General features: G+C 38.6%; 1 protein-coding gene across 3 annotated transcripts in view; it reads right to left on the reverse strand.

The window, feature by feature from the left end:
- Positions 1–18689, reverse strand: part of ptprsa (protein tyrosine phosphatase receptor type Sa) — a 634816-nt gene that overhangs the window by 55112 nt on the left and 561015 nt on the right. For all 3 annotated transcript variants that reach the window (XM_062028063.1, XM_062028064.1, XM_062028065.1), the window contains 3 exons: positions 16122–16241; positions 6372–6526; positions 1904–2189 (listed from right to left, as the gene is read on the reverse strand). In XM_062028063.1, coding sequence (XP_061884047.1) covers positions 1904–2189; positions 6372–6526; positions 16122–16241 — 561 coding nt within the window. The remainder of the gene's footprint in view (positions 1–1903; positions 2190–6371; positions 6527–16121; positions 16242–18689) is intronic.

Here is an 18689-nt window from a genome sequence, read left to right on the forward strand (position 1 = left end):
AGACGCCTGTAGAGAACTGGGACAACACAGACTCTTACCAGGATTACTTTGATTTGGATGACAAAGACGCAGACGTGCTACTGTGAGTATGCAGCTTTGGCTTTTTTTTGCGTATGTACGTAACTTTTTTAAAATATATAAGCTTTATGAACCTTGGGTTAGGTGAACGGTCTTTTGGGCTGAGTGATTGTGTGTGTTGATCATGTGTTTGAATTGTATTGGCGTGTTCTATGGAGCTAGGAGCTAGCAGAGGAGCTAGGAGCTAGCATAACACGTACCGTACCGTACGTGCGTGTCACGTACGTAACTTTTTAAAAATATATAAGCTTTATGAACCTTGGGTTAGGTGAACGGTCTTTTGGGCTGAGTGATTGTGTGTGTTGATCAGGTGTTTGAATTGTATTGGCGTGTTCTATGGAGCTAGGAGCTAGCAGAGGAGCTAGGAGCTAAAATAACAAACACGCAGGTGTTATTATGCAGGATTAATTTGTGGCATATTAAATATAAGCCTGGTTGTGTTGTGGCTAATAGAGTATATATATGTCTTGTGTTTATTTACTGTTGTAGTCATTCCCAGCTGAATATCAGGTACCGTGAGTATGCAGCCTTGGCTGCTAAACATTCGATAACTTGACCGTATGTGCGCGTCACGTACGTAACTTTTTAAAAATATATAAGCTTTATGAACCTTGGGTTAGGTAAACGGTCTTTTGGGCTGAGTGATTGTGTGTGTTGATCAGGTGTTTGAATTGTATTGGCGTGTTCTATGGAGCTAGCAGAGGAGCTAGGAGCTAGCATAACAAACACGCAGGTGTTTTTATGCAGGATTAATTTGTGGCATATTAAATATAAGCCTGGTTGTGTTGTGGCTAATAGAGTATATATATGTCTTGTGTTTATTTACTGTTGTAGTCATTCCCAGCTGAATATCAGGTCACCCCCGGCTCTCACAGCATCTTCCCTATCTGAATAGCTTCAACTCCCCACTAGTCCTTCACTTGCACTTTACTCATCCACAAATCTTTCATCCTCGCTCAAATTAATGGGGAAATTGTCGCTTTCTCGGTCCGAATCTCTCTCACTTCATGCGGCCATCATTGTAAACAATAGGGAACTTTGCGTATATGTTCAACTGACTACGTCACGCTACTTCCGGTAGGTGCAAGCCTTTTTTTTTTTATCAGATACCAAAAGTTGCAATCTTTATCGTCGTTGTTCTATACTAAATCCTTTCAGCAAAAATATGGCAATATCGCGAAATGATCAAGTATGACACATAGAATAGATCTGCTATCCCCGTTTAAATAAAAAAAATTCATTTCAGTAGGCCTTTAAGTGCTTGATTTTATACACCTGTGGCCGGGCCAAGTGATTAGGACACCTGATTCTGATCATTTGGATGGGTGGCCAAATACTTTTGGCAATATAGTGTATGTATATATATATATATATATATATATATATATATATATATATATATATATATATATATTATATATATATATGCATGTATGCATGTATGTATGTATATATATGGTTACTTTGTACATACATACATGCATGCATGTATGTATGTATGTATGTATGTGTGTATATATATATATATATATATATATATATATATATATATATATATATATATATATGGTTACTTTGCATGCTTTTGGCCCACGGACACATTTTTTTAGCGCAATGTGGCCCCACAGTCAAAAGTTTTGGACACCCATGCTATAGATGTACTTCTTTATCCTATTGAAACAAGTCCCAATGGGTTTGTTTAAGCGCTTCATAATTTGCTTTGTTTGGATAAATATTGAACAAATTCGTTGCATCTCATAACCTCCTACTGTTCATGTAAACCTATAAGTCAATTGAAAGGTTTGTCGCGGTCCCGTCCCCGTACCTTGAACTCCAGCTCCATGCCGGTGACGTGCTCGCCGCTCTCCACCTGGGCCAGCTTCTGGATGTAGGAGTAGAGGCTGCGAGCCGCCACCTCCGTGTTGCCACAGGCCACCGCCTCCAGCAGGGCGTCGTGTATGAAGCTGTACTGGTCCTCCGTCTGCACCATGTAGTTCCGTTGCGAGCGCATCAGCGTCACGTGGCCGTAAATGTCCACCGTCTTCTCGTGCTTGATCCGCTCCAGCATGGCGTCGATCACAATGAAACACCCTGTCCGACCGACGCCGGCACTGGCGAGGTTAGGAGGAGAGGACAAAAACAAGGATTTCAATTTTCTACCTGTTGGATGTTACGGTCTTATCCTATTAGTGACGGAAGATTTGCACTCTAACAATATAAGCAGATGTGTGGCAAGGTGTTTTTTATTACAGACATTAAATTGAAATATGACAAATACCACTCAGTGGGATGGAGTTCAAGTCACAACCACAATAACAAACACATTACGTTTTATCGCCGTGCAAAGTGTACCTAATGTTGTGTACGCTGAGGGAGGAAATACTTTGCATCGACAAGCTGTCATTTCAGTTTTACAGCGCAACGCTTTGGACTGACTCGGGGTCTTTTTATCTTGACAAAAAAGGAAGGCTTTGAATAAGCCTTTTTGAGAAATATCATTTGTTAAAGGCTACGGAGTACAAAAAAAATAATGAAAAAAATAGAGGAAGAAACATGAAAAATGGGATCGGATTAGGGTGAGTCTTTTTGACGGCGCCGGGAAACAAGAGACAGACATGCAGAGAAAGGGAGCAGAATAAAAAGTGTTGCTTTGAAGGAAAAGCTGATGTGATCACCGGAGAGGAAAAAGATCTGAGAAGGAGAGATTATGTCATGCATAAACGCACATGGAGGAGAGGGAGGATGTAGTCTAATATCATCCCTAATAAATGAACAAAAATGACCTGCTTCACTGCAATTATTTTTTTATGTATTTTTGTTTGTTTTCAAGAAAAAAATAAATAAAGCTGGGGAAAAAATGGTTAAAGTACAATTCATGTGTGCCAGCTGTGTTTCCATTGCCCCTAGAAATGTGCAAAACTTCAATATCGCAATAAGAAACCGGACATGGAAACACCCATATTTCAAAAAACCTTTTAAATATCACTAATACATTTTTGCGCTCTCACGGGGGGGTTTTTGAGACGTTTCGATATTGAAGTTTCTCGGTGGCCTAGTGGTTAGAGCAGTGTTTTTCAACCACTGTGCCGCGGCACACTAGTGTGCCGTGAGATACAGTCTGGTGTGCCGTGGGAGATTATCTAATTTCACCTATTTGGGTAAAAAATATTTTTTGCAAACCAGTAATTATAGTCTGTTGTTGTTGAGTGTCGGTGCTGTCTAGAGCTCGGCAGAGTAACCGTGTAATACTCTTCCATATCAGTAGGTGGCAGCAGGTCGCTAGTTGCTTTGTAGATGTCGGAAACAGCGGGAGGCAGGGTGCAGGTAAAAATGTGTCTAATGCTTTAACCAAAATAAACAAAAGGCGAGTGCCTCTAAGAAAAGGCATTGAAGCTTAAGGAAGGCTATGCAGAACAAAACTAAAACTGAACTGGCTACAAAGTAAACAAAAACAGAATGCTGGACGACAGCAAAGACTTACTGTGGAGCAAAGACAATGTACATCCGAACATGACATGACAATCAACAATGTCCCCACAAAGAAGGATTAAAAACAACTTAAATAGTCTTGATTGCCAAAACAAAGCAGGTGCGGGGAATAGCGCTCAAAGGAAGACATGAAACTGCTACAGGAAAATACCAAAAAAAGAGAAAAAGCCACCAAAATAGGAGCGCAAGACAAGAACTAAAACACTACACACAGGAAAACAGCAAACAAACTCCAAATAAGTCAGGGCGTGATGTGACAGGTGGTGACAGTACACCTACTTTGAGACAAGATCTATAGTGATGCATGGTTGGTTATACTTTAAAGTCATATCCAACAATTGCGACAATGACTTTTTACTGTCAACTCAGTTTCATTTTTTAATGATTTCTGCTGGTGGTGTGCCTCCAGATTTTTTTCAACGCAAAAAAAATGTGCCTTGGCTCAAAAAAGGTTGAAAAACACTGGGTTAGAGTGTCCGGCCTGAGATCGGTAGGTTGTCAGTTCAAACCCCGGCCGAGTCATACCAAAGACTATAAAAATGGGAACCATTACCTCCCTGCTTGGCACTCAGCATCAAGGGTGGGGTTAAATCACCACAAACGATTCCCGGGCGCGTCCTCCGCTGCTGCTCACTGCTCCCCTCACCGCCCAGGGGGTGATAAATGGTGATGCAGAGAATAATTTCGCCACACCTTCTTTTTCGCTGATATTTCACATGCCTGAAAACCCTTCCTTGTGGTGTAGATAACACGTCGAGGGGTTTTTAGTCAACATTTCGCATATAAGATGTTTTACAGGACGTTTTTCAAGCTGCTTTTTCTTCAGTATGCACCATTTTGTGGACGGTCTTATTTACTGTACGTCTTCTTTTTCTTCTTCACCATCTTTGTTGTAGTTTTTAGTGCTCCATAGTCAACTGACAGATTAAGTTCGAACTATACACTACTTTGTGTTAGAAATGGCAACAGCGGAGGATGAATGAGCATGTACCAGCCAGTCAGAGGAAAATAATGAGCTTATTGATGACAGCGTTGAACTACAATGCTCTACGGGTAAAAAATCCACCATGTATGGAAATATTTAGAGGAAGTATGAAGGAAGGCAAGATTGTTTTACAAATATGTCCGCAATGACTCCATGGTTTCAATTGAAATGTTCGGGACTTATGTAGATCCCAAATGCACAACAGCAGGTACTGATAGGTAAAAAAAAGTTGGTTTTCCATAACAGGTCTCCTTGAAGGTGCAAAGATCACACCCACACACACTCTTTGTTCCCCAGAAAGGTACTAAAAATGAGTACTAATCAGTTATTTATAGAGATGTCCGATAATGGCTTTTTTGCCGATATCCGATATTGTCCAACTCTTAATTACCGATTCCGATATCAACCGATACCGATATATACAGTCGTGGAATTAACACATTATTATGCCTAATTTTGTTGTGATGCCCCGCTGGATGCATTAAACAATGTAACAAGGTTTTCCAAAATAAATCAACTCAAGTTATGGAAAAAAAATGCCAACATGGCACTGCCATATTTATTATTGAAGTCACAAAGTGCATTATTTTTTTTAACAGGCCTCAAAACAGCAGCTTGGAATTTGGGACATGCTCTCCCTGAGAGAGCATGAGGAAGTTGAGGTGAGGGGGTTAAGGGGTAGCGGGGGTGTGTATTGTAGCGTCCCGGAAGAGTTAGTGCTGCAAGGGGTTCTGGGTATTTGTTCTGATTTGTTTATGTTGTGTTACGGTGCGGATGTTCTCCCGAAATGTGTTTGTCATTCTTGTTTGGTGTGGGTTCACAGTGTGGCGCATATTTGTAACAGTGTTAAAGTTGTTTATACGGCCTCCCTCAGTGTGACCTGTATGGCTGTTGACCAAGTATGCGTTGCATTTACTTGAGTGTGTGAAAAGCCATAGATATTATGTGATTGGGCCGGCACGCAAAGGCAGTGCCTTTAAGGTTTATTGGCGCTCTGTACTTCTCCCTACGTCCGTGTAAACAGCGGCGTTTTAAAAAGTCATACATTTTACTTTTTGAAACAGATACAGATAATTTCCGATATTACATTTTAAAGCATTTATCGGCAGTCCGATATTATCGGACATCCCTAGTTATTTAGCTTCCCAACTTGTATTGTTTCCAAGATTGCAAATTAATGTGAGCAGGAAACTCCACAAAATACAAGTCGGTCATTATACACTAATTTGTGCAATATTTGCTTAACTATGTTTATTAGGGACACGCCAATCAATCTACCAACGATCAATAGATATAAAGTAGGTTTAATTCTGACTTCCTCTGGCGTACACTATTTATTTTTGGTACCCTGAGTGACTCATAGTGTATCTCCATGCACTATGTGGAGCCGCTCTCCTAAGTTAATAATATACACTTTTTACAAGTATTATTATCACTGGAGGAGATGGCTAAACACGTTATATACCGAATAAGTGAGACATGCTAATAGTTAAGCTTGCCAGGAAGACTGAGGGCAAAAACCAAAGGATTTAAATCAGTTGTAGATTTTTTGTTTAGTTAGACTGCACTATTGACTTTGTTTTGCTCAAACAATTGTATGTAATAAAAGAGGATAAGGTACTAGTTCAAATGTTGTGTTGATATACACTGTCAATAGCACTCATGTATAAATACATTAAAACAATTACAGTGTGATCTATATGCGTTGATCTCACTCATGGATGATCGGTATCATTTATTTGATTTTTAAGGGGAAAAGATGCACATTTAGTTTGACCTGAAGGTCCGATGAGTTAACTGATGAGTTACTGCTGCTGACCTGCAGTGGGCGATGATGGGTCCAGCATCAGGCGGGTTGCAGGTCTTGACCCTGCGCAGGAAGGCCAGGAAGGGGGTCGGGTATTCCGGCACACCGTGGTCGGGCCACGCCGTGAACTGGAACTGGCGGACCTCACGTTTCTCGCTGGAGCCGTTCTAAGTAGGACAGAGAGGGCTTGGCTTTAATAAAATGATCATCCATAAAAGAAAGCATCAAAACCATTTTGGCGGGATATTGAAATAAGGAGAAAAACCTGGTTCTTTAAACACTCTTGATATGTATTTTACACCATTGATGTAGTATACAGTAGAGAAGGCTTTCAGAGAGGGGGGTTAAACATTTTGCAATGCAGTCTGCTGGAAATGATGGAAATCACCATTCTACATAGCAACTAACATTGTGGTCAAAGTTGAAATTGCCAGAAAACACATTTTGGGATATTCAACACTCTACTGCCATCTAAAGTCGATAGTGCACGCCTCAAATTCGTCACATTTCATGTGTCAGGTAAACAGCGACAAATGGGGCCATATGAATCCACTTTTCTACCGTAGTAGTCTTTATATATTTAAAGCTGGGCTACCTAAGTTATATCTTTAACTAACACAAATCATACAGTATATCATAACAGTAGTCATTTCTGAAAAAAAATGTAGGTCTGCGTGCTGCCTGTGCCTTATAATTATGTATTTTAGTAAATACAACTCCGGAAGACAAAATAATTTGTCTTTGCGGCGGTCAGCCCCTTCAGATCCAACCACAGGATTTAGAGAAAGGAGGGGTGAGCAGAGCGATACTAATGAATCATATTCAGTACTATACCGCCTCTGAAAAGTACCGGTCCACCAACCCCCGCATCCCTATAGGCGTCACGTTGTGTCATTGCTGGTTTACGAGCAGAGGAGCATGTTCGGCGGCACACAATCACAGAGTACTTACAAGCAGACACAGTGTGTAGACAGAAAAGGTAGAACAGATGCATTTTGGTTTAAAAACTAAAGATAAAGGTGAAGTTATAACACTGAAACGCCCTCAGGAAGAGGTGCTTTAAGACATGGCTAGCTAGCTAGCGGTTAAAGTCCAACCGCAGTGTTGTAGCTACTTCTAAATCACTAATCCTCGCCTCCATGGCGACAAATAAAGTATGTTTCTGACAAGTATCATTTCCTGCAGGACGAGGAATAGCTAAACATGCTTCACTACACGCACAAAATGTAAACTAACACCATTGGTGGATCTACACCTGACATCCACTGTAATGATACCAAGTACAGGAGCGTATCTTGTCGATACTACTATGATTATGTCCATGTTTTTTGACATCAAAGCATCTTATTTTGATTGATTGATTGAGAAGTTTATTGACATCTTAAAGAATTGAATCCAAGGCAAATGGATGGCCCAAAAGGCTTGTTTCCATTGTGGTCCATTAAATATTCTTTAGTTTAAAAAAATATATATATATTAGAGATGTCCAATAATATCGGCCTGCCGATAATATCGGCCGGTAAATGCTTTAAAATGTAATATCGGAAATTATCGGTATCGGTTTTTTATTATAGGTATCTTTTTATTTATTTTTTTATTTTTTATTAAATCAACATAAAAAACACAAGATACACTTACAAGTAGTACACCAACCCAAAAAACCTCCCTCCCCCATTTACACTCATTCGCACAAAAGGGTTGTTTCTTTCTGTTGTTAATATTCTGGTTCCTACATTATATATCAATATATATCAATACAGTCTGCAAGGGATACAGTCCGTAAGCACACATGATTGTGCTCCACTAATAGTACTAACCTTTAACAGTTAATTTTACTCATTTTCATTAATTACTAGTTTCTATGTAACTGTTTTTATATTGTTTTACATTCTTTTTTATTCAAGAAAATGTTTTTAATTTATTTATCTTATTTTTAAAAAACATTTTTTTAAAGGACCTTATCTTCACCATACCTGATTGTCCAAATTAGGCATAATAATGTGTTAATTCCACGACTGTATATATCGGTATCGGTTGATATCGGTATCGCTAATTAGGGGTTTGGTCAATATCGGAATATCGGATATCGGCAAAAAGTCATTATCGGACATCCCTAATATATATTATGTTTATAAACTGAGGAAATATGTCCATGGACACATGAGGACTTTGAACATGACCAATGTATGATCCTGTAACGACTTGGTATCGAATTGATACCCAAATTTGTGGTATCATCCAAAACTAATAAGTAAAGTATCAAACAACAGAAGAATAAGTGATTATTACATTTTAACAGAAGTGTAGATAGAACAAGTTAAAAGAGAAAGTAAGCAGATATTAACAGTAAATGAACAAGTAAATTAATAATTCATTTTCTACCGCTTATCCTTAATAATTCTGAAAAAATAATAGAATGATAAATGACACAATATGTTACTGCATATGTCAGCAGACTAAATTAGGAGCCTTTGTTTGTTTACTTACTACTAAAAGACAAGTTGTCTTGTATGCTCACTATTTTATTTAAGGACAAACTTACAATAAGAAACATATGTTTAATGGTCCGTAAGATTTTTGGTTAAAATAAAGCCAATAATGCAAATTTTTGTGATCCCCTTTAGAAAAGTATCGAAAAGTACCGAAATAATTTTGGTTTCGGTACCAAAATATTGGTATGGGGACAACACTACTTCAACCTCCGTGTGTGCATGCATCGCTCCTGTTTGCGATTTGGTGCACTTCCAGAGAGGAGACTGGGAGGGACTATCAGTCAGGGGCGGTATTTACAGCTTGAATTCTACCTGGTGACACAGGATTCAAGTACTCCAGCTTTAAGCGCATAATAAATATGAAAAAATGATCAAGAAGACATTTGACCAGGATAATAGAATACACATCTCTATGCATCTTTCTGTCCTCCTCTCTCAGCTCTAATGGAGGTACAGTTTGCATTTCAATGCCACATTCCCGCTTTCTTCTCCCCTTGCTGAATAAATGAATACATGAGTGTGGTAATTACAAGCAAACTGGCCTACTTCTTATTTTTATGGATTTTCTTTGGACGCTCCCTGATTTTTGATGCTCGAGCTGCCGGCACAAACGTGACAAGCTGTTGTTTTTCTGTCTGGAAACAAGTTTGCATCTCTGCTGGAAAGGCATACATATGAATCGGGTGACCACGGCGACTGCTTTAAAGATGCGCTTTGTGTTAGTTTGGCGTGCGTCCGCTGCCCACCGCCCACCCTCCATCCTGCTAAATCTATTTTTTCCCCTCACCGAGCTGCAAGCTTTAAAAAAGAAAAAGAAAAAGAGCTCCGGTTTTTCTGCTATATGGCTTTGCACAGATCCAATTAAAGCAAGGTCACATTGTGTGATAATGTGCGCGTGACGGTGCAAGTGGTGCTTGCGATGTCTCCTTTAATTAAACACTTGATCTCTCTTTGTGCCTTTTTGTCTCTTCAAGCGCGTTTTTTAGGAGAACCTGTGACGATGTTAAAATGTGCACGTACGTGTTTGTGCATGGCATTGTTCCAGTGCTGGGTGAGCCGGATGTGCAATTTTCATTTTCGAAATCAAAATAGCATTGTACTTGGAATAAAAATATGAAGTAAACATTTTGGGGGTTTGTTGCAATGGCAGGTTTTTAATAGAGATGTCCGATAATGTTTTTTTTACCGATAGCCGATATTCCGATATTGTCCAACTCTTAATTACCGATATCAACCGATACCGATGTATACAGTCATGGAATTAACACGTTATTATGCCTAATTTTGTTGTGATGCCCCGCTGGATGCATTAAACAATGTAACAAGGTTTTCCAAAATAAATCAACTAAAGTTATGGAAAAAAAATGCCAACATGGCACTGCCATATTTATTATTGAAGTCCCAAAGTGCATTATTTTTTTTAACATGCCTCAAAACAGCAGCTTGGAATTTGGGACATGCTCTCCCTGAGAGAGACTATGAGGAGGTTGAGGTGGGCGGGGTTGGGGGCGGGTTTTAGGGTAGGGAGTAGCGGGGGGTGTATATTGTAGCGTCCCGGAAGTGTTAGTGCTGCAAGGGTTTCTGGGTATTTGTTCTGTTGTGTTTATGTTGTGTTACGGTGCGGATGTTCTCCCAAAAGGTGTTTGTCATTCTTGTTTGGTGTGGGTTCACAGTGTGGCGCACATTTGTTACAGTGTTAAAGTTGTTTATACGGTCACCCTCAGTGTGACCTGTATGGCTGTTGAACAAGTATGCCCTGCATTAACTTGTGAATTTGAAAAGCCGTAGATATTATGTGATTGCGCCGGCACGCAAACGATGTGCCTTTAAGGTGTATTGGCTCTCTGTACCTCTCCCTACGTCCGTGTACAAAGCGGCAATTTAAAAAGTCATACATTTTACTTTTTGAAACTGATACCGATAATTATGAAACCGATACCGATAATTTCCGATATTACATTTTAAAGCATTTATCGGCAGTCCGATATTATCGGACATACCTAGTTTTTAATTTTAAATAATGCATCAGTGAAAACAAAAAAAAGCAAATAAAGAGGGACTACTTTATTAAAATGTTTGAGAAAATCGAAATGGTCTAATCTTTAAAAATGACCTAAAATCCAGAATGCCTGATTGTTATAAAAACTATGGAGATGGTTACTTTTCACATTTGAATTGATACGCTACCAATTCATGGTACCTGAGAATCGATATTGGTACCACTTTACGGTACTTATTTTACTACTTGTAAATAAATGTGCATTTATTTATTAATAAATACAATCTTATTATTTTTTATCATGTAACAGTGAGCTGATTATGATACCTGTGCAGGCCAGTTGTTATATACTGTTTTCTCACACTTCTGAGTCTCTTTTGCAAGTACTTTGTAGTAGACTTTGCAAATTCCAAGACGTTAGATTGCAGTAGTGTATAAACTCCAGTGTGTTGACTAATCGGGGAGTAGTCTTTTGTCGTTAAGCTGAATATAGTTTCTGTTGCACCCTACAAGGTGTTTATACTGTAAGTATTATACTTATTACACACCAGCTATTTGATTGCAACGTGCATCTTAGTTGTAGTATTCGTTACCAAATTTGGAGGTGTTGAAATCGCCATGTAAATTTCACCCATGCTTAGCGGTAGTTTGCAATGTAAATTAGCATCGAGCTAGCGCATTTTGAAAAGTGGAGGCTTACTGTACATTCAAGTGTTTTTTTTTGTTTTTTTTAATCAGGCATACTTGCTTTGTTGGCATGTAAAATTGCAACATTTGCCCGCCAAGTGTTAGAGTGGGCCGAGTCTGCAACAGGACGTGACATCGCGTGCAACAAAGGTATCAACATTTGGTACTGTTTGATTTTAAAAATGAATCGATATCCTAGTAGTACTGACAGAATGTTTCCTGTGCCTCTTAAAGTACACTGCAAAAACTGAAATCTAAGTAAGATTAAATATCTGAAATAAGGGTGATATTTGCTTATTTTTTGTCTGATAAGATAATTCTTCTCACTAAGCAGATTTTATGTTAGAGTGTTTTACTTGTTTTAAGGGTTTTGGTCCTAAATGATCTCAGTAAGATATTACAGCTTGTTGCTGAGATTTTATGACCTATATTGAGTAAAACATGCTTGAAACTAGAATATCAACTGTTGCAAAGCTGTCATCAACACTCACAAGTATAAAACTACTTTTTCAAAGTAATCATTTCTTACTTCAAGCATGAAAAAAAAAATCATGATGTAGAGCGCATATCATTATGTCAAGATAATGGCACTAGCATTTACTTAATTTAAGAATATTTTTCAACATATAGAGCAAAAAGGTCTCTTTTTTTTTTACCAAGAAAAATGCACTTATTAGTGACAATATACTTATTTTAAGGTATTTTTGGGTTCATTGAGGTTAGCTAATTTTACTTGTTTTAGAAAGTCTTGTCAAGCCAAATTTTCTTGTTCTATTGGCAGATAATTTTCCTTAGTTCAAATAAAATACCCCTAATTTTTGTATTTTTTTTTCTTGTTTTTGAACACTGACTTTTTGCAGTGTACCAAATTCAGTACCCATCCCCAAACACCATTTTCATTTCATGCGTTGAATCCTCACTCATTTGCTATTATATAAAACAAAACTCCTATCTTTAAATGTTTGCAATATAAATTTACCTTAAGATACCACCATAAATTACAGGGGCTGGCTATAATTTTTTTAATATCTGGAAGACGAAATCTAAAGGGCTGAATACTCGCTAACTATAACGAAAAAATTGGCAACACCGATCCCTCCCTGCTATGTCTTCTTATTCTCTGGCAAACCAGTGATACATGAGGTGTGTTAAGAAGCAAAGTTAGGTTGCCATCTACTTTACAACGAGCTAAAACCACAGACGGTCCCATTTATATTGTGTTTATGAGCGAGGGCGAACGAGTAGCGCCAAATCTATCTAAATAAAAATGTACAGGAAACACTGAGTTAAAAAACACGCTAGGACAAACATGATGAATAGATGCTCGGCACAGACACTCTCTTTGTTAATGCACATAATTAGACTGCGAGAAAACAATATACTGCATGAAGTTAGGAATAAAGATAAACGTGTGGCACTGCAGAAGTTGGCGATCACCCCAGCAGCGCTGAGAGCGGACTCAGCCAAACTATCTCCAGGTAATGTTGCCATTTTTAATGCCAACAAAGAAATTGACTCAAAAATGTGCTAGCTTGGTGCTAATATACATTAGCTTTGCTATTAACATTCTACTGATTAGCAATTTTACATGGCGATTTCAACACCTCCACTGCAAAAACTGAAATCTAAGTAAGATTAAAATATCTCAAATAAGGGTGATATTTGCTTATTTTCTGTCTAATAAGATACTTCTTCTCACTAAGCAGATTTTATGTTAGTGTTTTACTTGTTTTAAGTGTTTTGGTCCTAAATGATCTCAGTAAGATATTACAGCTTGTTAGTGAGATTTTATGACCTATATTGAGTAAAACATGCTTAAAACTAGAATATCAACTGTTGCAAAGCTGTGTCATCAACACTCACAAGTATAAAATTACTTTTTTAAAGTAATAATTTCTTATTTCAAGCATGAAAAAAAAATTGTGACTTTGACACAACTGTGTCTCATAATTAAAACAGATGACAGCCAAATGGACTTTGCTGTTTTATTTTCAATGAAAAAATATAATATTTAAAACTAAACTAAACTCATTTAGTAGTACAGTTGTTATTAGTGAGAATATACTTAATTTAAGGTATTTTTGGGTTCATTGAGGTTAGCTAATTTTACTTGTTTTGGAAATTTTATTGTTCTATTGGCAGATAATTTTCCTTAGTTCAAATAAAATACCCCTCATTTTTGTATTTTTTATTCTTGTTTTTGAACACTGACTTTTTGCAGTCTCCAAATTTGGTAATGAAAACTACAACAAAGGTGCATGTTACAATCAAACAGCTGGTGCGTAATAAGTAAAACACTTACAGTATTGACACTTGTAGGGCGCAACAACAAAAAGACACCATAAACTAAACACGACTGGACTTGCAACTATAAATACAACTTAATGTCATATGAGACTAAGAAATGTATTATGAAACAAGATACAACAACTGGTCAGCAGTTATCAGAATCAGCTCATTTTTAAATGTTGCAATAAATGTTTTATTGTATTACCAAAAAAAATGTACATTTACTAACACACACAAAAGTAGCAACAATTGGTATGGTTGAGTACCGGTATCGATTCAAATGTGTACAGTACCCATCCCGAGGTACATCTCATGTATTGAGGGGACTTTGTCATGTTGTGAAGGGATGGGGCCTAATTTCCCACCTATGCTAACATGTGAATCTTTTCATTTAGTTTGCGTCGGCACTCGGTCTCTGCTTTTGTGTGTTTGTGCGCGCTCCGGCAATCTGCCAATTATGTATATTGAGTTTCTCTTCTTCTCTTCTCTGCTCACTTTACCTAAGTGCTCCAGTTTGGCAGACACACAATAATAGATGATGCATTGAGGTGAGTGCGAGTTGAACAACTGAAGGCTAATGTGTGAAGAGCACACACAATCGTTAGCTACACGTTACACACAAACGAGAAACAGGATGCAATTCACGCCGTTTTTGTTGTTGCATACAGTTTAACGTCCAGACCTAGACCAGGGGTGTCAAACTCGTTTTCACTGAGGGCCACGTTGTAGTTATGGCCGCTCGTAACAGTAAATATACTCTATATCAGTGGTTCTTAACCTGGGTTCGATCGAACCCTAGGGGTTCGGTGAGTAGGCCTCAGGGGTTCGGCGGACCGTCCCCCGCGGAGGGCGAGACACACCCGATTCATCGTGTAAATAAAAACTTCATCCTATCAGCGTATTATGGATACGGCAACAGCAGAAGTCACACTGATTTGCAGGTGTGTAATTTGTTGTGAGTTCATGCACTGTGTTGGTTTTGTTCTTTGAACAAGGTGATGTTCATGCACCGGTAAAAAATATATAACTTTGTCTTGAATTTGAAAAAAAATATATATATATTTTTCACTAAAGAAGGGTTCGGTGAATGCGCATATGAAACTGGTGGGGTTCGGTACCTCCAACATGGTTAAGAACCACTGCTCTATATGAATGTAAATGTATTAATGCCTCAAAGTTTTTTCAATTTTTTACTGTTGAATAACTTACTTTTGGCTCATTTGTCAAGGTGACAAGCAGATATCTAGTTTAGGGTGCGTTGCTCCAATATTGGTCCAATAACAAAAACAACCATTCGAGGATATGTGCTTGCATGTAAAATGTCTGATATCATTTTCAATACAAGCAAAACTGGACAGCCAGTTAACGTCTAAAAGTCTTCCAATAAACACACCATGTTGTTATTTCCTTGTATTGTAGTCGAGTCATTTACAAAATGTTAAACATGGTAGGCGATAGGCTACTAGGAGCTAGCAGCTACACAACAGCTAAGCACACAATAGCACCCAAGCTAGACATTTGTAATGAGGATCCTTAATTGAACAATATTACAGTCTATTTGTCAATATAGACAAGTATCAAATATTTACAGTTGCATATTACAAAGTCTCTAAGTCTTATGTGGCCCGCAAAAGTCTCAAAATAAATGTGTGTCATTAAAGCACTACATCTTGCTTGTTGAATGTAAAACATTAAATGTAAAAACATCTTCTAAATTGTAATATCATCTGTACGTAAATTGTAATATATGTACGTATGTATGTATGTATGTATGCTTATTATTATTATTATTATAGAGGTTTATTTGAAATAGGGACAGATACAAAAACATAGACATCTGAAACAGTTATCCGATGCATGCATCACAGTGTTTGTAGCCAAAGCTAATTTACAACACTTGTCCCCTTGTATGTATGAATGAATAAATATACACACTATATATCTATATAAATACACACACACACTGTATATATATATATATATATATATATATATATATATATATATATATGCGTGCACACACGCACCTAAAATGTGGAATAGTCTTTTTGAACGTTGGCAATTGAAAGTATTTTATCTACACTATTTAATTTGAATTATTGATTGTTTTTATTATGACTGTAATTTAAATTATGATTATTTTATTTTTGCCTCTTGCAATTGCCTTGCGTACGAATTGTTCTCTATAAAAAAAAAACTTGCCTTGCTTTATTATTTGAGTAGCGGAAATATGTAAACTATTATGTTCTTGTTCATCTTTTAGAAAAAAAAAAAAAAAAGGAAGAATGATTTTACCTTGTGCAAGGAGAAGGTGCGGACACAGAAAGTGGCCAATTCGATGGTGTCCAACAGGGTCACTTGGGTCATACCATAGGTTTCAGTGCCACGACTGGGCCAGTACTGGTCACACTTGATCTGTGAAAGACGAGAAAGGATTTAAATAGCATCTCCGATAAACACGACGCAAAAAAAAAAAAAAAATTTTAAACATGCCCAATGTGACTGAAATATATCGAAAGAAGCACAGAGCTCATTTCACACATCCGTGGCCCCCTGTGGATTAAAACACCAGTGAGAGCTGATAGAAACTGCAGGGAAGCTTCTCTTCACAGCAAAAATACAATAACACTGTCACAAAAACACAACTCCCATCTAAACCCGACCCTATATCTTACACGGAATAAAACATGAACTATATATATTGTATTCTATATCTGTTCAAATAACAAGCCTTAACGTTAACATGCTTGTGCAGCAGGCCTGCAAAAAGCACTTAGCTGCCCTCTGCTAGTACATCTCCTTCAATACGACGCGACACGCCGGAAGACATCCTCTCTCCCATTTCCTGCTCCAGCTGACATTGAGCTTCCTGCGGCCACGTGTCCTGATGGCGCCTGACAGTGGAGGATAGCGCCTGTCAGGATGGCGAGCAGGTAAACAACCCAGGTGGTTCAGAAGGGAGGAGAATGAAGTGGAGACACTCGGGGGGGGGGGGGGAAAGAGAGCCTGATGTTGACACTGCTTGGGCTTGACGGGATGAAGTCAGGATTGCCTTTTTGACATTCTGACAAGTCCACTTGATCGGAGGAAATTACCTTATCATACATCAGTGTATTTGAAAAAAAAAATTTTGCCTGGCCATCCGCACTCTCCGGTTGAAAAATGCCTCAAGTGACAGATAACATAGTAAGTAAACAACATACCGTATTTTTCGGACTATAAATTGCAGTTTTTTTCATAGTTTGTTTTTATACTCAGGAGCGACTTATGTGTGAAATTATTAACACATTAGCGTAAAATATCAAATAATATTATTTAGCTCATTCACGTAAGAGACTAGACGTATAAGATTTCATGGGATTTAGCGATTAGGAGTGACAGATTGTTTGGTAAACGTATAGCACAGACCTGGGCATTCTGCGGCCCGCATCCGGCCCTTTGTACGTCCCTGTCCGGCCCACGTGAGGCCAATCATAAATTACAAAATACATTTAAAAAAGTATCCATCTCGAGTGTGCAATACAACGGTGCTGCTTTTGTTTTGAAAAGCGTTATTTGTATGACTTCCGTGTGGACGTATGCTCGTGCGCGCAGGGGCAATCACAAATTACAAAATAAATTTTAAAAAACATCTATGTCGTGCGTGCAATACAACTGTGCTGCTTTTATTTTGAAAAGTTTTATTTATGGACGGTCCGCCCGGTTATCCCCGAGATGCTAAAAACAGAAAAGGTGATGACGAATGGCGTGTTTTCAACAAGACATGGACTGCCAAGTAAAGGTAAAGTAAAGGTATGCTCGTGCGCGCAGCGGCAATCACAAATTACAAAATAAATTTTAAAAACATCTATGTCGTGCGTGCAATACAACTGTGCTGCTTTTATTTTGAAAAGTTTTATTTATGGACGGTCCGCCCGGTTATCCCCGAGATGCTAAAAACAGAAAAGGTGATGACGAATGGCGTGTTTTCAACAAGACATGGACTGCTTAATTTGTGGTACACATGTTGCTGTGTTTGAAGAATATAGTGTAACGACCTGCTGAAGTTGATGTTGTCTTCTTGAGTTGCGTAAATGAGGAGTGAGGATATGTGCGTGTGGAAGGAACGAGATAAGTTGAGCTGTGTTAGTATAGCTTGCTCAATATAAGTTTAAAAAGAGCGTCAGACTTGGTGTGCACTTCTGGACGCTACAATTGATGTCAGAAGTACGTCATCGAGAGGTACGTGCCACGTGAGGAGCTTGAGAGAGAGAGAGAGAGAGAGAGAGAGAGAGAGAGAGAGAGAGAGAGAGAGAGAGAGAGAGAGAGAGAGAGAGAGAGAGAGAGAGAGAGAGAGAGAGAGAGAGAGAGAGAGAGAGAGAGAGAGAGAGAGAGAGAGAGAGAGAGAGAGAGAGAGAGAGAGAGAGAGAGAGAGAGAGAGAGAGAGAGAGAGAGAGAGAGAGAGAGAGAGAGAGAGAGAGAGAGAGAGAGAGAGAGAGAGAGAGAGAGAGAGAGAGAGAGAGAGAGAGAGAGAGAGAGAGAGAGAGAGAGAGAGAGAGAGAGAGAGAGAGAGAGAGAGAGAGAGAGAGAGAGAGACTACAGGCGCAGCTCACGCTGCTTGCCACGGGGGAATTCCGCCCTCAATGAAGACTCCCAGGTTGATGGCAAGGCGAACTGGGAGGCATTTCATCCCACTTCTGACATCAATTGTAGAGTCCAGAAGAAGTGCACACCAAGTCTGACGCTCTTTTTAAACTTTTATTGAGCAAGCTATACTAACAGAGCTCAACTTATCTCGTTCTTTCCACAGGCGAACTGGGAGGCATTTCATCCCACTTCTGACATCAATTGTAGAGTCCAGAAGAAGTGCACACCAAGTCTGAC

Source organism: Entelurus aequoreus, linkage group LG19, assembly GCF_033978785.1.
Source record: "Entelurus aequoreus isolate RoL-2023_Sb linkage group LG19, RoL_Eaeq_v1.1, whole genome shotgun sequence".
Lineage (NCBI taxonomy): Eukaryota > Metazoa > Chordata > Actinopteri > Syngnathiformes > Syngnathidae > Entelurus > Entelurus aequoreus.